Consider the following 25,159-nt stretch of genomic DNA (forward strand, 5'->3'; position numbering starts at 1 on the left):
TGCCTGGGCTCCTGCTAGATGACTTGCTCGGTCCTGAGCAGCCTGCCCGTGCGCAGCTCCGGGGAGGCCCCCATGCAGGGGCTCCCCGGGAGCTGGGAAGGGCCAGTGGATCCTCGGGAGCACCGGTCTTGTCCCTGTCCTGGTTCACCTGGAGCTGCCAGAGTTTCTCAGCTCCTGATTCCTATCAGACCCCCAAGCAGAATTTTCCTTTTGAAGTTGTAACGATGAGGAAAAAATGGATTGAACACGAATTTTGAAATGGTGAGCAGAACTAATTCTTCCTGTCCAGAAACCCTGCAGAGATCTGCTGATGAGCAAAAACTCTCTGCCTATAGTGGGCAGAAGCTTTCACTAAAAGCCCATCAAGTGACCAAACATGGGTTGCATTGGGATAATCATTTGGCTAAGACACTGGCCTGAAAATTAGAAACCCTGAGTTCACTTCTGGCTCTGCTATAGGTTCTGATGGGACTTTGAATAAGACATTTTATTTCTCTATATTCAATTTTGTTCTATGGCATATGGGAGATTATATTTCCTTCTGCCAATATCCATCTTTTCAGAGAACCTCAAAAGTGCTTCTGGTATTTTAATATGTACATGTGTAGCACCTGGCTGTGGTTGAAGCTTCCAAAACTGCTGTCACATTAAAAGCCACAGTAATCTGCATTGTAAAATTGAAATCCAGCCTTTAACAGGTCCGTGGCAACATAAATTACAGCCAGACATTTTGTTCCAGCAAAGCCAGGTAGAAAAATATCACCTCCTCTTTGCCTTCATCCCAAAACAGAGAATACCATTCCCTTGGATCCCAGCTGCATACTTAGTATTCCCACATCTGTCAAAATGATGCAGGGTTGCAACCGCTATTATTAAAAGTGTTTAAAGCAGACTGCATCATTTCGAGCTGCCCAGATTATAGAGCGTTTGTGTGAGCAGCTCAGCTGGGCGAGTGCAGGCAGCGATGATCTCCGGGGACGGGGAGTGCAGGAGGCAGAAGGAAAGAGCCAGGGCTGACACAACAGCCCCAGGGAAGCTCTTCCCCCTTCCCGGCCTGAACGAGCCCCGTAACCTGCCGCGGGGGCTCGGCAGCGGGGCACGTGCTGCCGCAAAGCCCGTTGCGCTGCAGTGTGACGGGGGCTCGAATCGCCCTTGAAGCGCAGCATCCGTCCTGCGGTGACGCCATCGCTCGGCATCGCCCGGTCCTGGCGCGGGGGCTGTGACCCAAAGCAGTCAGCCGAAGGCGGCAGCGACGGGCAGCACGGGAGAAGGAAGGAGTTGTTGCCGCCGCCTGGCAAAGCGGCTGATAGGGCTGGAGTTCCTCGGAAAATGCAAGCGGTAACAGCAGCAGAGCATGTAAACACTGACGCAGGGCAACAAGGCAGGGTTTTGATACAGTGGACACTGCTGTTAGAGCTAGCGGAGAGATCCCAGAGGGCCTGGACTGCGGTTATTGCTTTTGTCTTACTTCATCTCTGTAGAGGTATTACCTGCCTGTGACAGCCTGGCTCTAACAAAAGATGGAAAGAGATTATTTAGAGGCAACAGGACAGACAAGTGGATTGTAATCCGTGTTACTCACAGCAAAGATGCTCCAGGGCAAAATTAAATGAACTGAAAGTCCAGAAAAGTGCCTTCATAAAAATGATGTAGAGCTATATGTTTTTCAGATTCGTGTACAGATGATAGGCAAAGCAGTGCAACCCCAGTAATTGCTTTTTACCATCCATTCTACTTTATCAGAAAAGGTTTTTTAAGAGAGAATTGTCTCTAGGTTGAAAAAGAAGAATAGGAAAAACTCTTGATTATTTCTTTGGCAGCCCAAAATGTTTACAACAAAGGCTCCACAAATAAATAGTCAGATAAAACCCGGAGCTCTATAAATGAGCATTTTTTGACCCAGCAGGGATAAAACACATCAGCCATGCGATGAAAGACTTAATCCTTTGGCACTGACTCTTTCAGTTCTTGGAAATTCAGGCTTTAATGAAGCAAAGTAGTATTTAATGACTTCTACTGTTCTCCAGAAATCAAAAATTACTGGAGTAACAGAGGTGTGGGTTTTTGTTCTTGTTTTTTTTGTTTTGTCTCAGGCTGTAGTTGAAGTTGGAATAAAACTATAGCAGCTATCCAGGAACATAAACTGCCATAGGTCATTAAGTAAACTGTATTTATTCTAACACAATATTTTTCTGGTCGTATCTGACATCCTTTTGCATTCAGTTTTGTGCTGGTGCCTGTATTTGACTGTGTTATAGAAAGCTGGCTCTGGCTTGCTCTGTTAGATACCAAAGTCAAGCAGTGCCGTGCTCGTGAGTGCCCGTTTGTGCTGCTTTCGAAATAATCCTTTTTAATGCCTAGCGCTACGTAGAACGCACAGGGACAAACTCTTTGCAGGGCCAGGGAAGGGTGAATAGGAATGGGACTGAGGGATGTTCATGCTCTGAAGTCCTCCCCCGACTGCCTGTGGGGAGTTCAGGCAAAGTGCAGAGATGTTCCAGCTCTTCCAGCCCTTTCCAGGCTACAAAGCTCACGGAGGCAATTGAGTTTCATAAGAGCGGAGTCATCAAGAGGTGGCACAATTAACTTCCAGTTCCTAACTTACGAAATTGGGATGCCGTTCTCCCTGCCCGCAGTGGATGTCTGTAAATCAGTTTTGGGTGTTGGGATGAAAGTCCCTGCGTAAGAGCAAGGAGTGGTGGGTGATGCGCAACATTTCTAACCTGTGCTGAGCTCTACTGTGCAGTTGTGTCCGAGGGCAGGGACGGAGCTTCTGCCGATGCCCTGGGTGCTAGATGTCGCCATGTGGTCCACCACAGGGGCAGTCTGACCCAGGAGGCGAGTTTGGGTGAAATGCTTTCAGCTGTAGATTACCCATCTCTTAGGTTTAGCAAGAAGTGGTAAGTCCAAGGTGGAGAACATGGACTTGGTTCAAAGCATGGGCTTTCTCATACCTCAGTTGTTTTCACGACTATCTCTGACTTGAAGGGTTTTTAAAAATCTGCTCAGAGCAGAAGTTTGGTGTGAAGGTTCCCAGCATAAGGCTTGAGAATTATGGTTAATGACTTAATTAAAGAAGTTATAAAAATGGCAAAGGGTAAATATCAGTGTTTTCTTTGTAATCAAGTAATAATCTTTTATTCCATAATGGGACAGTAATTTTCCAAATAACTTTCTGAAAAATAATATAAAAAGAGTATTCTGTATGTGAAGTCATCTGTTGAGAGAAGGAGAATCCATGAAACTTTTCTTAAAAAATGACACATTCTCCACAAAAATATCATATTTTCCAATTTTGTTGAAACCAAATATTTTGCTTGACCTGAAGTGAAATTTCTTTCTGTGTTTTGAGTTGCCAAATACCTTGAAATGCCAAGCACATTTTTGGTTCAATTTGAAATTATATCTGTATCTATATATATGTATTTAACTTTTAGAAATCTCTTGCAAACAAAGAACATCTCTTATTTGCTCAGCACTTTAATAACATAGGACACTATCTTCCCGATAAGCTGAAGCTAATATTTACAGTGTTCAATTTTGAGGACATTTTTAGCTCCTGGGAAAAATACTGCCAAATGTGCATGTGTGTTTCCACATTCTTTTGCTAAATGGAATGTGTCCTATTTAGTTTAGGGAATAAAAACATGCCTAACAAACTCCTTTATATGTCACCATCAATACATTCCTGTTGGTGACATTATACAACAGAACCAAAAAAAGCAAGACTAAACAAAAAAGCTTCCATACAAAAGAGTTTGTGAACTAAAGCAAGCCTTAGTCTAAATCTCAGTAACTGGGAATGTAGCTGGTCCTGAAGAACTGAAATGAGAAGAGCCACTACAAACCTCTGTCTGGTGATACACCTAAGTTCAAATTTCCCTGGAGATGCAACAAATAAAGCTACAAATGTGCCAGCCTACTTTGCAGTCGTAGGATTTGGAGAGTCTCTAGGGAATTGCCTAGCAAAAGCACAAATGGCTTTGTTCTTCTTTTGCATTTTACCCAAATCTCATCCCCTTACAAGCTCATTAGGTGACATGTTAAGCTCTCTGTTCACATGAAATAGCTTAGTTAGTCAGGCACTTCACAGCCTGTGAATAATGTTGTTATCTGTCCATTAATAGCAGCAGTGGAGCATTTAAGCGGAGTGAATGAGCAGGGCATAACAGCAGTGTCTGCTGTCGAAGTTCATTTTCGCTGCCTTTGTCCCTTTCCTCCAAGGTGTCCAGCAGTTGTTCCAGATGTGCATTGTCCTTTAGTCAGACCGGTGAGGTCAAGAAGTGTGGTGAAACCTGGCTTTTTGGCATTTTTCTTCAAATTCTACCTGCTGCACAGGTGGCTGCCAAGGGTAGCTGTGCCTGGGCAAAAGGTTGGTGTAAATTAGTAGCATGGTTTTCAGCCTTCAAAGACGTGATTTAGTGCCAGAGTCAGGCTGGGTCAGTTCTCATTTTCTCCTTACCAGGTAGCTTGTTCCAGTCATTTGTGCCTCTTCAGGAGACTTCCCAAAGTGCTGGGAGGTTTGTGTCTTCCCCAGGAAGATGCTCATAAGCATGAGTTTGTCAGCTAAGTAAATAAGCGTACCCAGTGGAAGTCAAGCTTGCTTACATCTGCCTCTTACATCTATTAAGGATCTGGCACTTATCTGTGTGAAACAGGACTTCATTTGAATGCAATAATCATTTATTAATTTGGGAAGCACTTGTCTCTTCCAGCCAGATGATCTTGCCTGATATAAGCAGGTGACTTTTTTTTTTTTTTTAATATGAATTACATGTTTAGTTTGCTGAGCTGATTTGGGATGGGTAGGTGGGAAAGGATGTCTGGAACTGCAGTAATGATTTGCTGTGACTTCTGCTAGCTAACTCTTTTTTTCATTGCTCACCTCTGACAGTTTAACTCCCAGAGAGCAGTTTGTGGAGTACATTATACCTCCAGCTTGAGTTCTGCTGTAAGAGTACAAGAGCGAATGCTCTAATGTAGTGTGACCAGGCTGGCTGTTTTCTATACTTAAAAGAGATGGGTTCGCACTGTTCGTTACAGCTGTATTATCTGTGTTGCACACTTAAAGTACTAAGACTTAGTGAGATTTATAGAACTATTAAGAATGAGCAATCAGATATGTCTCCTGGATGATAATATTCATAGTTCCTACAAGTGCTCCTTTGGGAAGGTCATAGAGGAGGAATGAGGAAGGATTAAATGCTTTGAAAAACAAGAGTGTCCCCCACACCATCAGTACATCTGCAGGTCACAGCTGCCAAACTTCAATTTAAAGAGTATGCTCCCAAGAGATGGGAGCTGGGCCAGCTCCCCGAACGCTGAAAATCCAGCGTCAGAACTCGGCGAGTTGCTTTTGCCCCATTCGGCCATTTTTCTTCCAGCTACTTTTTTCTTTCTGTTTTCCTCGCTGACACTGCACTGCCGAAGGTGATGTAGCAGAGCTGCGGGGATCTTGCACCTCAGATCTCCTGGAGCTCCGTCAGCCATCCTAAACAAGCATCTCTGCTGGCTACGCTCATCTGCTGGTTGGATGTGTCAGGCGCCTGCACCTGAACAAATCCACCCGTAGGTCCGCCATCCACTGAGGGGCCAGCTGCAAAAGTGCCTTAGATATGACACCTTCTCCAGGACTGCTGAGCTCTGTGACTTTCTGGCAGTATTATTTTGTGCCCTTTAGTAACACTGAATCACTGTGACTTCTCGTAGCCACGTTCAAAGCTGAATTCAAGCTGAGACCGCAGATGTTTTCATGGTCTAAAATATTAGTAATTAATCGGAGTTTGTAGTGTTTCTGCATTAGAGGAGGCTTTTACTTTAATAGCCTTTGTTTGAATGTATTATTCTAAGTAGATCAGCATGCTAAAATTTGCATTGTAAAAGATTGTTTTGGAACAAAGCAGGATCTAATGAGCATATAGTAAATCCCTTGGCTCTGCAGTGGAGTCACAATAAGCATAATAGGTCTCACTGAATGAATCCCTAGCAGCCTAAAAGCTTTTTTCTTTAAAATAAAGTAGTAACCCTGCAGGATTTAGTGCAGACAATATGCAAAGATCATTTAAGGGACTGTTGTGGAAGGAGAAAACAAATGACGACTCCACTTAGAGTCCTTTGAAAGGACCCTTTGTGATCACTTCATTAGACAGTCTGTTTCAATATTTTTTTTATTCAAGAATGACTTTATTGTAATGGAAGCATCAATAAATTCCACTCTTTTTTTTTTCCTCCCTGGGGTCTCAGCTAAAACGCCAGGAAGCATTTTATCATTTCTCAGACTTCTTAGTGGAGGTTGAATATGCAGTAAGTGTTATTCCTTTAGCGAGGATGAAGGTGTGAACTAATGGTATTACACAAGAAAGCTGAGAACTCACTGTAGAATAAAAGGTGAACAACAACAACTTCGTCTGTTCCTTTCAGCCGGGGTGACGATGGAAGAGAGCTGCTGTTAGAGGTTCTGGCTAGTTCTAGGCTAATGTGTTTGCCTGCCAGTCGGAAAAGGCACCCTTTGAATCACACTGTTGTTGTCTGCCCTTTCTGCAAGGACAGAAGTGGTTTACCGCCTGGACATAGTAGGATAGGCACCCAAAACAGTGTGGAAACCCACCTCATTTGCCATTTTGAAGAAAGCTAATTGAAATGGGACTGTTGAGATGGAATTGAGCTGCCTCATGCACTGATGTGACTGACTCCAACCTTGTAGTATAAATTCTTCTCTTCCTTTCTCCCTGAGTTCAAAATGTTTAAATTTGAAATCTGATGTTACAAATACACCAACATCAGAAATTTCAAATGTGGGTGTTTTAATACTAGGACCTGGATTTGATATAGGCCTTTAATTTGGTTCTGAGTTGGAGGTCTGATTTCTGCTCTAGTTCAGTCAGAAGAAACAGTCCCTGCTCACCTGAAATACTGAATTAAAATGGGAAGGGGTTTGAAATGTAATGCAACTCTTGCCCTCAAAAACCCAAAGGCTGGAGCCAGTCCCCATTTGACCACAGATACAAAGCCCAAACCTGAACCTGAACTAGGTGCATACAAAATATTTCCTCAATACAACCCAAATCTAAGTATGACATCTATGGCTTGAGCTCTGTCTCAGAGATGTGTTTAATCTAGTTATGTGATGGGATTTAACCAAGCTTGGTCCTTCTCACTCACCATTTCTTTTCCCACTGGAGAGATGAGCTTCATGAAGGAAGATTGATTTTTGAAGGAGCTCTCACTCGCAGTGTACGTACAGTAGAAGCCTCGGCTAGGGCATGGATCAGATTGACCTATGTCAGCTGTGCCCTGCTGCATTAACCGAAGGTCTGGTTTTCTCAATACGGAGTCTTGTAAACCTCAGTGTAACGAAACTACTAATGGCTCAAGGACATACAATGATTAAGTGTCAGTCACTATTTTTAGATAGGGCTTTCCAATAGGAAATCAAAGGTTTAGAAAGCTGTATTACAAATATCAGCATGGTTAATAGATTGAATTCCTCTGGTGTTTTTTTCAGGCAGTGATGGAGTAGCTGACTGATTGAGGACTGTGCTGATCTTGACGTATATTAGTGGCAATGTAGAAAGTGATGACAAATGTGGTCAGTGCAGTGATTTTATGAGCAATGTTTTTTAGAAAGTGCCCCTCTTCTGATCTCTGTGAGTTAGTTTTATACTCTGCAAGAGTTTTAGTCATCATGGACATAATGTGTGAGTGCCCACACATGTCAAGCAAGGCGCCCCTAGTAGGGGTGATCAAGGTCAACCTGCTCCTGGGGCAGCTGGCCGTGTGCTTCAGCCCGGCTTGGGCTGCTGCTGTGCTCAGCCGATCCATCCTGGAGTTCCCTCTGAGCAGCGCCCAAGTGAGCTCTGGATTGTGGCAGTCTGTTCTTGTGTTTCATAAAAAGTTTCTGACTTGACTAGTCAGCATTTCTTGGGGGTTTGGCTGCAGATTAGTAAAGTGCAGAGGCTGGTGGAACAGGTATTTCTTGAGGACTGAAATGCTGCAGGAGCTCAGCTGCAGATTTTCTGGTGTAAGCTTATTGTATGGATGGCTTTATCCCTTACTGAGATCTGAATTTAGAGGGAGATTTTTCTCTGTGGTCTTTTGGGATAAGTGAGAAGAAACAACATAAAGCAATCACATGAATGAGAAGTGAAGAACAAGGATGTCTGGCTGATCTTTAATGCCATTTCATGTGTCCCTTGTGGATTGCATTTTTCTAAGGCCTATTTGTTGAATTTTAACAGTTACAGTACAAACAGTGTCTGCAGTGACAGATGTGCAGAAATGACTGACAGTGGTTCTATTGATCTGGGAAAAAGTTGAGTAAATTTGTGAAAAGACAGAAAATTATTCTCATCAAATGTGTTCTTAAAGCATATGTTACGAATAGCATCTGGTGAGGACAATTACCTAACTAAATTAGAGATACCAAATTGCATTTACATTATGCAAGGAAAAATGTTTAGGGCCTGCAAAAAACAGCATATCTAGTACTAGACCAGGAAGGGACATCTGCAGCCTCTTTCAGACTTCAGGAGAATGGGGAGGAAGCGGAGTTATTAACTGTAGTCTGTGAAGTTTAAGGGCATGTCTCAAAGCGATCTCTTTTCTATGCCTGTCATTTACATGATGGGAGCTGTTAACTCCTCCTGGAGCATTTGGAGGCTGCCAACATTCATTCATTTGCTAAGGAAAACAAGTCTTTGAAAATTAAAAACTTGCCCTTGGACAGCCTGTTCCCATCCCTCAATTCCTCCTCTCCCCTCACGCCCTACTGTCATTTCCAAGCAGTTGCATTACGGAGATTGAGGGTAGCTAAACCATGCATACGCACGCCTCAGGTCGGCAGCGCGGAGCGTGCCGGCGTTTCCTCATGGCGGGCCGCGAGGTCGCCCGCTCCATGTTCCCCATTAGGTTGCCGTCTCCCATGCCGAGCTCCCGAAGCACTGGTGGAGGTCGGAGCCCTCCGCGGAGAGGAGAGCCCGCGTCCCTTGGGGACGCGCTGCCACAGCTGGAGCCATCGGCATCAGGGGTCCGGGGAAAATTGGAAAATTCCCCGCTGTGGCCCTTCATACGCGCCTGGCTGTGCAGTGTCAGGCTGGTGTGGCTTCTGTAAAGATTTTGCAGTGTCTGTCCCCGGCCCCACGCTGGTGCAGAGAGGCTGCAGTTTCTTCACAGCCGGGAATTCTCATTCCTCGCTTTCTTCCCTAGACATGCTTGTGTCAAAAGCATAATATCCTTTGTAAAATTATACAAAATATGGGTTTATGGAGATTGGATTAGCATTTTTAAGTATATGGGGCATTTTTAATATCGCTTTAAATCCTATCTTTTCCCTCCCATAGCAGCCAGTCTGTTAGTTTATCTGATTTATTTCTTTACTCATAAAGTTTATCGCTACAGCAAGATAGCAACTGCTGAGTGCAAGTTTCTCAGAACGTGTTTCAATTTCTTCACTCTTATCTATTTTCTTCTGTAAGAGGGTTAACAGAAGGGTTTTTTCCTCTCGCTGTTGTCACATCTGAGATCTCAGCTGGTTTGAGGTTCTGTGTAACCCTTAAGGAATATGTGAAGGACAACCTCTAAATTTGCTGCTGAAGAGCCACTGTAGAAGTTTCAAAAAAACCGTGCGTCGCTTGAGTGCCTCATTGCAAGAACATGGCAGTCCCATTGCCCTTTTCCTCAGAAAGCAACTCATCTGTAAATATTCAAAAAGCCTGAGGGAACAAAACTAAGAGGTCAAGTCCCAATCAATTCTAACAAGTTTTAAAGGCTAGTCGAGTACCTATGAACTGAATTTTTGACTTTCGTACAAAGAAAAAGTTTCATTTTTGAATCCACCACGAAGCCTCACGTTAGATGACTCTGCAAGAGGATCTAACAACATGCCCTTGAAACCTCTCAGAAGAGTTTCAGAAGAAGCAGCCAGCTTCCAGTTATTCAGCATTTGGGCAACTGAAGTAAAAATAAATACTAGCGCCAAAGACGTACTAGCGATTCATGTGACAGGGTCTGCTCTGTCCTCTGTGCCTGCGCGTCTCTGTTCGAGTTAAGCTCGTGCTGTAGAAGTTGCCAGGGCGAGGAGAGCTCCACGGGGAAGGCCCCTGCCCAGGCGGCAGCCTGCAACGCCGCTGCAGGTTCTCAGCTGCGCGGGGCGGCCACGCTGCTCTCGGCTCGGTATTTGCCGAGGCAGGCTGTCCTGGCGGCGCAAAGGCTCTCGCGCAGGAGCCTGGTCACGCTCCCTCTGTGGCTGCTGTTAGCAGTTCACCTGCACTGCTGCTAGCAGGCGCTGAAACAGTGAAGGGAGCGGTTGTAGTGGAGACGGTGCCGTGACCAGTTGAGCAAGGGCCGGTTTGGGTCCTTTAATTTGCAAGCGTTGGTGAGAAGTTTGTCCGGTCATTTTTGACAAAACATATGATCTTTGGATCTTCAGTTGTGATTTCTTCTTTTTTCCTGCCCTTTCTTTGGCAGCTGAAAGTCTCTCTGATGTAAGTTTTGTCCCAGTGTGGAAAGATTTTGCCTTGTAAGTACACCATTAAATAGCATGGCCTATTTTGAGAGCCGAGAGTTGGGACTTTTTTAAACCGTAATTATGGCTGCCTTTAAAGATGATCATAAAAATGTAGTCCATGAACAAAACGAGACCATGTGATTAATTTGTCCATTTGATGTGTTTGATTATGGCAGCTCCCTAGTTTCAAACGGCTTCGTATTTGAAGTAAAAAAACAGGGAGAGAGGGGGCACTTTATCTAGCACAGCAGCTTAAATAGGCGACTCTGTAGTCAGCCTATATCATTCAGATATCCAAATATCCGTTAAACTCCATTAGAAAAAGGAAAATATCAGGGTATAAATCACTTTGACGGTTTCCATAGTTTGCTGAAAACTGATATTTCAATATGAGAGATGCAGCAGTCCTAAGTGTGCTATATTCATGCTAATTTTTCTGTTTCGAGTGTGGGCATTAGAAGAGTTACCACATCCATTAAGGACTGGAGTTGCACTGGAGAGCGCCTGTGCTTCAGGTAGAAAAAAACTCTTACTGTCGTGCTTCCAGCTTATTCTGAGGAATCCCTTCTGACTTTGACCTTGTTGGTCCATGGCTGACTAGAGAGAGGCAGAAACTGTGTCATCTCCCTATGCCTGTTTTTAATGTTAGAAGTTATCTTTCTGTTTGCCTTTGCCAAAGTAGGCATTTTCCTGTAGCTTTGCTGTACACATGGATATTGTGTTTTACCCAGTGTTGTCAAAGGAGATGAGCAGGGCCCAGGGGTACATGTGGTTGCGAATTTACTACCTGGGCTGTGTGTCTTCCTGCCCTTCGGGTATTGCAGCTTTTGCCAAAAAGTACGTAGGCTTTTCTCACCTTGAGGAACCACTATTTAATGACTCTGTCAGATGTCCTCATCTGGATGGTCTGTCGCAGTGATTTAAGGTGTCTCTCTGTCCATGCCATCTGCACTCTGAGAAGGGGTGTGAGCCTGCTGGCCTCCTCAAGATTTGATGGGCAGGTTCTTGAGGCTTTTCCAGCTAATAAATTAAAACAAAATACTTTTGTGGAACAGGCTGTGTTTTGACAAAATTTCCAAGTCACTATAAATGCATTTTTTTAATATTGTAAAAACATTGTGTTTTGCTATTTTTGTAACAAAAGTTTGGGTTTTCCGTTCAAACTGATCTTTCAGTTTAAAATGTGTTTATATTAAGAAAACTATTAACACAGACAAAAAAAAATACTCAAAATCATTGATGGTTCGATTTAAGCAAAACATTTTGGGGTAGGGCTAGTTGGGGCAGAGGGGCTGATGGCAAGGGACCTGTGTATCAACTGATGAAAACATTTAAGATTTGCATTATTCTTGACAATTTAGGTCAGAAAAATTTCTGGAATACTTGAAAATTTTTTCATGATAGGAAAATAATTTCTGGTCCAGCCATAGACGTGTGTGGGAAGTCTAGAAGACATCTGCTGCTGGCATATACTAATGAAGCCAGATTAAAAAACTAGCTCACATTTTCCCGATCACCTAAATGGTCTTGAACAAACAAAGAGATTAAGTCATTTCTACAGCCTAAGTAACTACATAAATATGAAAAGTTGCCTTCTAACAAAAACACCAACTTGATTTTCAACCTCCTCCAATTGTTTCCAGGCTGCTTCTGTTTAGTTTTTCGTTGTGATAGGCTCCTCTTGGTGACCAATCTGGGGACCTTGTTTTTCTGTTGTCTTCCTGAATTTCTTTTGAAATAGTTTTGACAGACTGGATTCAAAGCACCTCAGGTAGGAAACACTAGGTCTTTGGTAGTCTTTGCTTTGAAAACTGGAGAAAATTTGATATTGCGGACTTCTAAGAATTCCTGTGCTTGGATATCATAAAACAGGGATATTGGAGCTGGACAACTCCTTCCATCCCATCTGTTGGCTTCATGTGCTGTGTAGAAAAAAAAGTCTGAAACCTGAAGGGCTACTTCTATGTAGAGCTGCTCAGGTGGAGTTCAGAACTGCTTTATAAAACATCAGAGTCTAGTTCTAGCTTAAGGACATAGTTTTAAGATGCGCCGAACATTCACCTTTGTGCAGGGCTGCCTCTGGCAGAAACCGTTGCAGAAATGCAGAGTACTACACTCAGCTGGGCGAGTTAGAAAAGAGGGGATCCTGTTACCACATGTTGTGAAGCTGATTTTCCCCGCTTGCTTACTGCGAGAAGATGTAGAGAGTCATTTTTCCTTTCAGCAAAGGACCGCTGAAAGAGCCATGAGTTCTTGGAAATGGATAAAACCCAGAGCTGCTAGGACACAATTACAAATTGTGCAGTTCCTCGTAGCACCATCTCCAGAGAGCATGCTAACTATGAAAAATGGGCTTGAAGTCTCCGATTATTGCAAATTTCAGTAATTCCTTAATTTTCCACATTATATTGTGGTTTTATTGAACAAGGAAAAATACAAAGCTGTCTTATAACCACAGTGACTAACCAAGGGAAATGTCAGGAGGGCAGAGGGACAATGAATCAGTCGGTATTTACGTGTCAGTTGGTGGGAAAAGGAAGATGACAGAATGGAACCAAAGGGTTAAAAGGCGAAGGCGGAGAGGGCTCTGCAACCGCCTGACACTCCTCCAACAGCACAGAGCAAGGAGATCTCATAGCTTAATGTTCTTGGTGGTATTACCAGTTTCTGCGAATTCCCTTCTGACTTTAACTGTGTTACAAAAGCAATTTCTCTAAATTTTAGATAAAACTAAGAGGGGAACGAGAAAAGGAAAATAGGAGCAAAAGATGAAGGGCACTTTGGACTGCAGAAGGAGACCAAAGATGAATCAGGTCTAATCCTAACTATTACCCCCCAGACTGGTCTAACCCCAGGTCTCTTTTGGAAAAATGAGCTAATTTTTACTCAATTAGTTTTAAAGGAGATGGAGACCAATGTGTGAAAATTGCTTGGTTGTCACTTTATGTTGCATCTGCAGTCTTTGATTATTTTGACTGATGGACAGAACTGGTGCATCCATTAAAGGATGCTGTGAAATTCTTAAAAGGGCAATTATTTGAAAGCAAATCCCCCATGCAGTTAGGTCCTCTTTCTACCAGTAAGTGTTCTGGATACCTCTGCTCTCCAGCTGCTTGGAAGGAGGCTATATTTGATGGAAAAAAAACAGCTACATGAGAGTCTGAAGCATTTATTTTTCTTTCTCACTGAGCAGCAAAGTATTTAAACTGCAAATTCATAGCCGGGTATGAAGTTCTTAAAGACCGTGATCTTTCTTTCCAGTCTAAGTTTTGTAAGTTAAGAGAGTTAACCTTCTCCTCAGTTGTGCATTCATACCAATGCAATTTTCATTTATACTCACTGATTTTGCTTTTACTGAGATCATGTGTGCCAAATTAAATAACTCTGTACATTAGGCTCAGCGGTACAAAATAATGTCATATATAACACTTCTAAAGCTGTATGCTAAAAAGCATCATAAGGCCACAAAATTTTGCAATTTCATTGCCATTTTTGGAAGTAACATGAATCATTTCACTCACTAGCTTTTTCTGTTAAAGACCAGAAGGGCTGAATGTAACATGGGGTGCTTTTCAATTTACAGAGGACTAAATCCCTGGAGCGTAGAGAGCCCTCCTGTAATCGGTGCGAGAGCCTTGAACAGTGCAACTACCCTGTTGCAAATGGCTCACCTGAGTATTAAATCCCATGATGTTCTTGAGCTCCGACATTCGCACAGCAGGGCATGACACTATTGGAAATAGGTCTGCCTGCCGAGCTGGAGACCACGTCAGCAATGTTCTCACTATATATTGCCATGACTTCAGAATTGATTAGCCCAGCAGTCCAACCAGCTCTTCATCCCGCTTCAACAGTGACCAGTGCTCTCATTTGACGTTTTTGGATGAGAAATTGTTTTGTGACCAAAAGAGCCAACCAAGGGTTTTGATGGACTTTGGCATTTTACTTTCCTCATTCCCAAAATGTCTGGGTTTTGGTCAAAAGGGTTCTTTCTGAAACTGTATTTCCTTTTTGGGATATTGATAATTTCATCCAAAATACTTTTTTGAAAGAAGAATTGTCTGGCAGTTGTTTTAAGAGTTTTTTTGGATTTTGGGGGAAACCAGTATTCTAAAAAATTCCTCAGAAATGATAGGTTTTGTCAACTCTTTCTTGTAACCATTACTTCAGAGAAAGATTGAAAGCATCATTCAACAACATATAATTATGGAAAAATGTACTTCCTCAGGAGGTTTTTTTTTTTTTGCTTTGCAATATTTAAAGCATAGAGATTTATTAGCTCTTAAATCATGTACCCTATCTTCAAATTCAGAGAACTTCAGTGATGCATGGCATAGGTCACGGTAAACAAGACATCATCTTGCCTCAGTTTTGCTTTGACGAATAGACTATGCTGTCTGATTGACTGTTGTGTGATATACAGTAAATACTTTTTATCGTAGGACAGCCGTACCTCAGGTGTACAGGAATAGCTAACAATTAGCACCGGTAAATCATTGTAGCACAAATCACAAACATTATCAGTCAGTGTGTAATTTATCCCTGATGTGGGTACTTGTTCTTAATACTTAATATGTCTGTTTATAGAAAAGTTGATTGAGATAATTAGCAGTAAAAATGCTAAGGTAACACAGCTATGGTTACATTTATATTGCTATCAGTTTTGTTTATAGCAGCCTAAAGAGCAATACTGAAATTAGAAATTAACTACAATTAGCAAATAAATTGAGTGTTTCTTGGAATTACTTGATCACATCTTAAAACGTTGCACAGTGGGACACTCATGGAGGCGAAGCAGAGTCCCTGGGCCATGGCAGCTGTGCTGAGTGGAGGAGCACACGAAGCAGAAACCTCCTTGTTTCTCTGCTGCTGCTGCCGCTTGTCCACCAGAGCTACTTCTGAGCCCTGCCCGGGGCGTTTTGAGCCTGTATCTACCTACCCTCGATGCCACCTGTGCCATTGCCCCAGGCGTTGCCCTACGACGCAGGTTGGTGGGGCGCACGCTGTGATGCTGCCGAGAGTTTGAGGTTGGGGACATGCTTCTCCCCGGGGTGCAGAAGGCTGAGCCCGCTCGTCGGTGTGCAGCCGGGCCAAGGGCGGCTCGGCAAGACCGTGTGACTCCCACTTCTTGGTAAATGGGCCTTGAAACGCAATGCACACATTTGCTGTTGGTCCCTCAGTGCGAGAGGAATAAATCATGTTGGAAATGTGGTGTTGTCTCAGATGATGAGCCATAGGTACAGAAGCCGGTCTCCACAGATTACCTGAAACATGTCAGTTTGGAGGGACTTGAGCATCATTTTATGCTCACAGTAGATATAAATCCCCTTTGCTGCTTTACATGGCCCTCTCACCACCAGTCTGGTAGGAAGTCTGGAGCTCTCATGCATCACTGTCTTTCCATAGATGATTTTGTTTCAAGAATGGTGATTTGAGGGCCAGACTTTTAAAAGAACATCAGCATCCATGAACTCAATTGATAAAAGCTCTTTCCTGTTCGTATTTTTTGTACCTCATTGAAACTGTGTTAATCTCCATTAAAAATAGGAGGGATAGGCTCAGTGGTCTCAAAGATGATGCATGGTTTGGTTTTTCCCATCAATAAACTCAATAAGGAAAACTCAGGTCTGCGTCAGGTGTCAGGGGCATCAGACTAAGACTTCTTGGCAGCTGTGAAAATGAGATCCTATTTGTCTTTAAGCTGAGCATTGCTCTGAGAATTAGTGGGTGTGAATTCTCAGAATTCAAAACCACTCAGAAGATGTGGGTTTGAATTGTCCGTAGCTTTGCTTCCCATAGTAAGGCACTTAAAGAATTCTGCTTGATAAATTGCTATATAAATGCATTGCAGTTATTTTTCTTACATAATTTCATAATTAGATATGGAAAGAAATGGGTTATTCAATACAGTTAAAAATGGGTTATTAAATACATAATGGGGATGAAAAGAGGAGGAGAATACGCCAGTTTTGGGGGCAGCCACTGACTCACCTCTTTCTCATCTGTTTTGTGCAGTAAAACCTTCCTCATATTTTAGAGGCTTCCTGTAGTTAAGGGCAGAGAGACAGTGGTTTTCTGAATCACATGTGTCTTTCTGTGCTGTGCAGGAAAAGGTGCTGGTAAACACCGCTGCTGCCTGATTCAGATACAAGACCTGAGTCTCGTGTGATTACTGTGAACTGCTGGGTTCTTGGCCGGTTTTGGGTGCACATCCTTGGTTGTCACTACTGAAACCGTTCGATTTTTGTGTAAGATTAAGTATTCATTGGGCTGGAGAGGAGGAGGCTTCAGTCTGTGCGTAGCAGCGCGCTGAGACAAGGTGGGGAGCCAGCATCGTGTCCACGCTCCATTGAACAGCCGCTGATTTTTATGGAGCGAAACAGGAGAGGCCTTGCTTGGCCTGAGGGACGACTGGCGATCCAGGAGGCACGTACTTGGGATGCAAGGAGGGGTAGTGCAGCGGTGTTCGCCAGGCTCTGCGGGGGCATCTGCCTGCCACCTCGCCCCGTGCCGCTGTACGTCAGGTCCCCTGGGAGTAGAAATCCCACCTCGCCCCGGGAAACGTCTCCCGTTTGCGTCCCAGGGAAAGCCATTTCCCCCCAGCCGTGTGTCACCTGGGGTGAACGGGCATCTTCAGAGGAAGCAGAGCTTCCTTGACTATTTTCTGGCTGTTTCCTTGCCCAGAGCAGGTTTCTTCCCTCTCTTCAGCAGATTTTGTCATCTTGAAGAGCAAGATGAGGGTGGGAGCAGGGGAAAGAAGTGGCTGGACGTCAGCGTGCAGCAGTCTGGACTTGCAGGTGGGGCGAATCCGCGCTGACTGCTGAGCCCCAAAGATCCGCATTATCTGCCCTGAGGCGGCTGCTGCCGCTGCCTTTTTTGTCCTGTTTTCTTCACAGCTGGGTGTCTGAGTTCCCTGTGGATTTAATCTGGGGAGAGTTTATCACTGATAAATAACTATTTGTGTTGAATTTATAGATGAGCTAAACTGTTTCCTTTAATGTTGCAGTTTAGTATCTTTTCCTTTTCAGGCTTGCATAAGCACTGGCATTTGAAGGAAATAAATCTGTTGCTCGGATAATGTATTTGCCCTTGGTACCAAAATATATAAATAAAAATTACAAGGTCATTAACCATATCGAGAGAAAGAATAATGTGCTGTGCATTAAATAGCTGACTCCCAGGACAGGTTGGGCAAATAGCAGTATACCAAAGTGTACTGTTCATTTCCCCTTCTGAGCATGAAAATTAATTAATTCCTTTCTTTTTCATAGCACTTCCCCTTTGCACTGGAAACCCTCGGCATACGTCAGTCCAAATTTATGAGCAGTGTGGTTTTCAGTGCATTTCATATATCAAATGCAAATTCCTGTGGCCAGTGATTTACTACAGAACTGTTTAGAAGGCAACAAATAAATATTATCTAACAAAGTATTAAAAAAAACAACCAAAGAAACTGGGAAATAGGATTTTATCTGCCACTTCCCAAGCAATTTATCTTAGTCCCAGCAAAGGTTATGCAGAGTACTGCCCTGGTATTGCTGTGGGTACACCTTGCTTGGAAATGAGCCCTTATTCCCAGGAAAAGGCAACCTTGGAAAGCAATGGATTATCGCTTATATTTTAATATCTTTTATTTATTTCAGCTAGATTATAATACCAGGTGCAGACCTGAGGGAACTGAGACACTTCAGCTTCCCTGACCCCGCGTGACTCCAGCTCTCACTGATCCAGGGAGACAGCTGCTCTGGTTCCCACCGTGCAGTCCAGGCAGCTAATGATTAAGAAAAAATGGCACAGTTTGGGTAGTGCGGTGTCTGGAAAGGCTGGGTGGTACAGTCCAGACTCGGCCGCTTTTTTCCATCCTTGCCAAGTCAGGGATAGAGGGAGAAGCGGTTGCATAACCCGACTTCAGCTGTAGGTGTACTGAACAGGTGCGCCAAAGGAGTCTGCTCCTTTCTTCGTTACCGGGCAGGTAGGTCCCGCGGTCGTTAGCTGTGGAAGGAGAGCGTGGGGGGGCCTAGACCTTGCACACTCCTCTTCAAAGCTGAGAGGCGACTGCCACGTTTCTGTGCACGTCATGAAGCCTGTGAGCGCTGGGTAGGAAACGGGTTTGCTGGGCGCGAACTGCTGAGTGCAGCAGCAACCACCATTGCTAAATGAACGCGTTTTGCTTAATGGCCAGATTTGCAGATTACTGTGCCGAGACTAGTGTCCAAGTCTCAGGGAGGACATCCGAGGGAAGCTCTGCTCTGACCAGGCAAAGCTGGTGCTGGCGTCTCGTGGAAGAACTCAGGGCAAAGCCTGTTTGGGAAGGGAGAATTGCTGCACTCAGCCAGCGGAGCCTGTAGGGGCCAGATTAGAAAAAGAAAAAAATACTTGACTCTCGCTCAAAGCCTAAGTTCCTATAATGAGAAAGTAAATGCGTTTTCCATGCTTTTTTCTGTTGGTATTGCACGTGTGGGTAATTTGTTCCTTCTCTTTCCCAAAGGTAATGTTCAAATCCCTACATAAAAGGCTCTGGTGTGGAATAGGTCACCTGAGATGCTTATGTACAGTAGACACATATCATCAGATTTTTTTGACAAACAGTCATACTTACCCTAGTGAAAGGTTGTTAGCTGATGCGGAGGTCTGACAGTAATCCCCACGTATACAGTAGCAAACACAGCTAGTTTGATTTTATTGAAGCTTCGGTAACAAACGCCAAATTATATTAGTCCCTATGGATCACCGTCTTGTAACTTGTCTTCTGCCTAATGATTCCAAGAACAGTGACGCTACGGGGAAGGACAAGGATAGTAACGGCACGCGAGCTTATGTGCCTGCCACAGCCAGCACCGCTGTCTCGGCTGTGCTGGCAGTCAGGGCAGAGGGAGAGGGGTTTCACCCTCTGAGCAGCTAAATCGGGCAATCGGGCTGAATCGTCCTGCAGTACTTCAGCCAACCTTGGAAACACTCTACCTACAGCATCTGGACAGAAGCAGTCATATCACCTCAAAAAGAAAAAAAAATTAATTTCCTTATTTTTCCTCAAAATCTCCCAGGTGTGGCAGTGTGGAGGAAGCATGGAGGTGTTGCCCTGTTCTCGCGTGGCGCATATCGAACGCACAAAGAAACCCTACAACAACGACATTGATTACTATGCAAAGCGCAACGCTCTGCGGGCTGCAGAGGTCTGGATGGATGACTTCAAGTCGCATGTTTACATGGCCTGGAACATCCCGATGGCAGTAAGTGTGGGCTACATTATCTCCTAAGCAGAGGCAGAAACGTGCAGATAGCTGTTCCTAGTTAGCTCTTCAAGGTGGAGGATATTAGTAAATTTGTATAAGGTGGGCTAAGATTACGAAGAAGAGTGCTTTCATGGTGGTGAATATTCAATACAGAGAGATCTATCATATAAACATGCTTCCTCAGTGTAAGTTTAGTTGCATGCTCAGGAGGGTAGCACAGATTTATAATTTAACTAGAGCACGATGTTTCAGGTTTATGCTCTTCCTCAGAAGAAATCGTTAATTTAGGAAGCCATTAAACTTTGAGGTGTTCATATGCTACAGTGGTGAGGACTACAGAAATGTCCATAAATAAACATCATCATTCATCATGACACTCAGTAGACCTTACCAGCATAAAAACAAAGTACGCAATAAAAGAATTGCACATTAACTAGCTTTATTGTCTCCAGGCTGAGAGCTGCGATGTGGGCACATTCCGTTTCTTCCTGTGACTACAAATTGTAGGTGGTACATGGGGGCCTCTAGGAATCAATGTAATATAAATATTAGATCAACTGTAGGTTTAATTTATTACCTTATTTGATAAGTCTATCACATGATATAGCTCTGTTGAGCATAATTCTTCAGGGGAAGAGATATAGGTTACATCCCAGTCAGGTGGAAGCTGAACTGCTGTTGTGTCTTTTAGTGGTATTCACATTCAAATTATTCATGTGAAGGGGCACAGGGAGAGCAGCTGAGGGGAATCATACTCAGTTCTTTAAGTAGTGAAGGGTTAGTTAATCCTTATATGAGGTTTCTGTCCAAAGCTGCTTGAAGTAAATGGAAACAGGAATAGTCCTATCTGAGTAGGAAAAAATGTCAACCCCGCTGTGTCTTTGTGGATGTTCACAGTTATGACTTAGAGTCCATAAAGTCATGGGAGTCTCGGCGAAGACTTCACTGGGTTTACTCTATTTCCTAAATATCAGCTTGAACTTTGGTACCTAGATAATACATCAAAACTCCTTTTCATTCATTCCAATTGTATTTTCCAAAATGCCAATATCTGGAGGAGCAGTGTTTGGTTTTTCTCCATGGGGTGTCTAAATATGTCTGATGTCCGCACATGTCCTCGTTTTACTTACTACTATTCAGAGTCGGACATTTTGTGCAATGTTGAGAATTAGGTCTCTACTAAGGTGTATTCTAGTCACTTCTTTTGGTACGAAGGGGTAATTGTAGAGAATGCTTTTGGCTTAACAAGGCACTAGTGTGTAACTCCTTTTGCACGTGAGATTTCAGTAATACTAGGAGGCAGACAAGCTAGCCTGCATCTAAACTTTTAGGGGCATTTGGCCCTGTCCACACCCATTTGAAACAACGGTTAGTTTCCAATAGGAAGATGAAAAAGAAGTAACCTTGGTAAAATTGTTTACTTGATGGTTTCTGCAAATGAATTCTGAGAATAGAAAGGACATTTAAATAAGCATTTACACCAAGGCATGATTTTCTTTAATCTCTTCAAAATTACTTATTGATGTAGTTTTCTGCACTGAGCAATACAGCTATATAGCGCTTAAAAAAAAAAAAGGCACATCTACGTTAAAAGACATAAAATCAGCAGAAGTACTGAACATTAAAATATACTTTCTATAAAATAAATTGATTGATAAACTGTACATCATAAAAATAACCCCATTATCTCTCAAGAAAAGAGAGTTAGCGTGTTAGTGTTCACAGACTTATTCCTCTGTAGTATTCAATGTGAGGACTCAAAAGTACTCTCCTGTTATAAACCATAAGAACCTTCTGCAAGAGGACTAGAAGCCTTACTGCATAATTAAAAAGAAAGTTCTGCTTTTCTTGTCCTCCTGCTAAACCCTGTGAGCGCCTCATTCCCGTACCATCGTGCTGTAAACCTCACAGGATGACTGCAGTTAATACAGCAGTGAGCCCAGCATTTTTCACAGCTGCCTAATTTGCTGGTCTTGTGTTCTGTGGAAATGGCACTGCAGACAAGGCATTGTGTTGCCTCGTTATAGAGTAGGGAAGAAGGGAGGCAAATAAAATACGTGTGTTCTGGCATACCAGAACTCATCCAAATTAACCTTTCATAACTCATACCATGTTTTCCACATTTGGCTCCCTTCCAGGTTATTAAGGATCAGGATCAGGATACATAGAATGTATCCTGATGAATGGATGATCTTTGGACATAACTGAAAAAGCATATTCCCATAAACCCCATAACCTTCATCAGCAGGTCAACATAGCCTTATTTTAGTTAACCAAATGTTTGGTATGCCCTTGCTTATGATATCTTCCTTGACAATTTTAGTGAGAAAGGAACCTTATATTGAATGATTTATTGTACTGAGTGCCTCTGAGAATTGCTCTCCTTCCATGTAGCCTGAAGTAGAACGTAAATTAACATTCATTTGAATGGATGCTGCATAGAGAGCTCGTGACAAAGTGTGCATCAGCAAGCAGCAGTGAGCACCGCAAACTCCCAGCGTGGCAAACAGAAGAACCTGTTCAGTATTACAATTGTATTCTCTCCTGAAAGCTATGCGTCCGTTGGGGAGTCTCATAAACCCTGAGCTAAGATTTCCTGCTGTCATGTAACCCTGCATTGGACAGCATTTGTAAAACATACAGCAATTTTTCTGGAGGAGATATACAAGGTACTTGAGCTAGATTCATGCAAAACTTCCCTGTTTCAGTCCATTTGATTCATACAGTGTTGAGGTAGCTCTTATTGTCTGTTGAGCAATGATGATTTAGACTGATTTAAATCAACAGACACTAACTCAGGACCTGGCCTTTTTGAAAGAGTTTGTTTTTATCATATTGAGTTGACTATGCCAGTCTGTGTTTTGCATGGAATTTGTATTCCAACATGAATGAAATCCTGAAGGAGAACTGTAAAGAAGGTTTTGAGTTTCGCTACATTTTATGGCTCAAGTCTGTAAATGAGCTCCAGTTCCAGTGAAAACTGAATGCTGGCCTATGCAAATGCTTAACGGAGCTTAATGAACTTTTGGACAGCTCTGCTTTGAAGTTCAGAAGCTCTATTCTGATCTCATTTGCATCAGTGGATACGTAAGGATGTTACTAGAGTTAACCACAATCAAGCTGCCATATCTTAGATAAGAATTAGAGCCTAAATTCCTAATGAATCTGAAAGCAAAGGAGTTCAAGTTTGATTGCAAACATTCAGAATTGCTGTAAGTAATAATATTCTTATTGTTTTCTTTTTATTTTGTTTTATACTTGTTTTTTGCTTGTTTGTTATCCTTCTTTTTCTACTGACTTTCATTAATATTTATTGTCTGCTCTCAGCAGCAGCTGTTTGATGAGCTGCTACTTACAAAAGAAACAGAGAGGGAAATATAGTTTGGTATACTCCAGTTTGGTTTCAGTAAAGAAAACAACTGTAAAGTCAATGCTGTGAGATTTCTCTATTCTATTTTTGCTTTGTAGAACCCCGGAGTTGACTTTGGAGACGTTTCTGAAAGAATAGCTCTACGACAGCGACTGCAGTGCCGGAGTTTTAAGTGGTACTTGGAAAACGTCTATCCTGAAATGAGGGTTTATAATAATACAGTCACTTATGGAGAGGTACTGTATGTCTTTGAAAATACATCACGACTGCAGTAGAGCAGTCCTTTCATCTTAGTGGGTGGGTATCAGGACATACAGAGCAATTTAAAGTCAGCACAGTAGTAGCGACAGAAATGTTCTTTCCTACTTTTAATCAGCTCTGGAAAGTGTGGTTTTGAGAAGCATTGTCCCTCCCATTGGAGTATATTGGACTAAATCACTCTCACAAACAATGAAATGCAACCTCCTTGGTTTTCATGTAAAAATAGAGCATCCTTGAGAACATAAATTTGATGTTATCTTTTTCCCAAATAGGATTCTTCATAGGATTCTTTTTACTAACACTATATCATGTGCCTGTAATGCTGGACTGCTATAGCTAGGACTGTGAGTTGGAGTAAAGCTCTGAGAGCGCTCCTGTTTCATAATATTTTTAAGATGCTGTTTTATTTGTCTACTTGAACTACAATTAAGTCCAAATGCAATAAATTTTCCTGCAAGACAAGTAAATGGACGTTCTTCTTTTCTGTTCCATTTGATTGAGTTCATATAAAAATAAGTTAGGCACTTAGATATTGATACAAAGTGCAAGTTTTATTGTATAATATCACTTTGCATCCCAACATAACTATCCCTGGCAGTAACCGAGGAAAGACATTTAGTAAATTCAACATGAGCTATTAGTAACTGTCAGCTCTGAGAAGGCTGTTAACTGAGAAGAACATTGGCAGTAGAGCCCATGTTGTGTCAATTATACCAGACAGTTAGTAAGCTGGCCTCTATTAAGAAGGTTCTTTGAGTGGTCACACAGAAGGTTCTTGAGTCAAACAGGAACTTCAGTGATGTAAGCATCTAATTCATTAAAATTTATAGTAAAATGGAGCCACACAAGCTATTTAGCTAGTATAAACTGGCATGGTTCCATTTCAGTCTTACATGCCCATAACGAAAGTACTAGAGGCTTCATCTCAAATGACATTAAACTTGTTACTAAATATCTTCCCTTCTGGTTATTTTCCTGGAGGAAAAGAGGTCTGGATTTTAGTGAGTTTAAGGAAAATAAATATATCGAGTAGACGTAAAACAGATTGAAACAGTAGTAAAAATATATTTCTTAGTGACTCAATTCACATTTTTTAAAGCCATGTCATAAAGTCGTCTTCATCTTCTTTAGCCTTTATAGTACCTGAGTCATAAAATAAACCTCCTGAAATTTAACTGTTGGTGAACATTCATATCCCATCAGATTGCCTGTTATGCTCATACTCTTACTATATAAAGGTTAGAACTATTTACTGACTTTCTGATACTTTGTGCAGCAGCTATTTCTATATTATGGGGGTGGCCAGACTATTTGTAGATAGTCTAAACCAAAACTGACCTGCTGATGGTTTCAAAATGTCTATCTAAATAACTTCTTGTTTAAAACACCTGTAAATTTTTTCTGTCTAAATAACGTGTGTAATACTTTTAGCCTGAAGAGAAAGAAAGGCCTGAAAATTCACAAGAGCTGCAGCCTGGTTTTATAGACTTGTAAATTCCCCTCATCTCGGGAGGGATATGAACTTTTGATTGGGTTGGTTCTCTGAACCCAATCTTTAAATATTTTGAAAGCCCTACAGCGTTGCTTATCATTGCTATGTCCTTTCACAGTAATGTGCTTCACATCACTTCTGTACATGACTATATATTGTATTTTCAGTTCAAATAAAACTCTGTTATATGTGCTTTTTGTTTTTATATACATAACAGGAGCAAATAAAAGTGTGCCAAAGCCAACACCACTCTTGCGTAGCCCCTGTGCTATTTGGTGAAGTCACATTCTCAACATATT

The 25,159-nt window shown here is 42.5% G+C and overlaps 1 protein-coding gene across 1 annotated transcript in view; it reads left to right on the top strand.

The window, feature by feature from the left end:
• GALNT9 (polypeptide N-acetylgalactosaminyltransferase 9) overlaps window positions 1-25,159 on the top strand; it is a 157,221-nt gene that overhangs the window by 121,464 nt on the left and 10,598 nt on the right. The window contains exons 7-8 of the mRNA XM_067307006.1: window positions 19,549-19,734; window positions 23,206-23,343. Of these exons, the coding sequence (XP_067163107.1) occupies window positions 19,549-19,734; window positions 23,206-23,343 (324 nt within the window). The remainder of the gene's footprint in view (window positions 1-19,548; window positions 19,735-23,205; window positions 23,344-25,159) is intronic.

This window comes from Apteryx mantelli, chromosome 17, assembly GCF_036417845.1.
Source record: "Apteryx mantelli isolate bAptMan1 chromosome 17, bAptMan1.hap1, whole genome shotgun sequence".
NCBI classification, from domain to species: Eukaryota; Metazoa; Chordata; class Aves; order Apterygiformes; family Apterygidae; genus Apteryx; species Apteryx mantelli.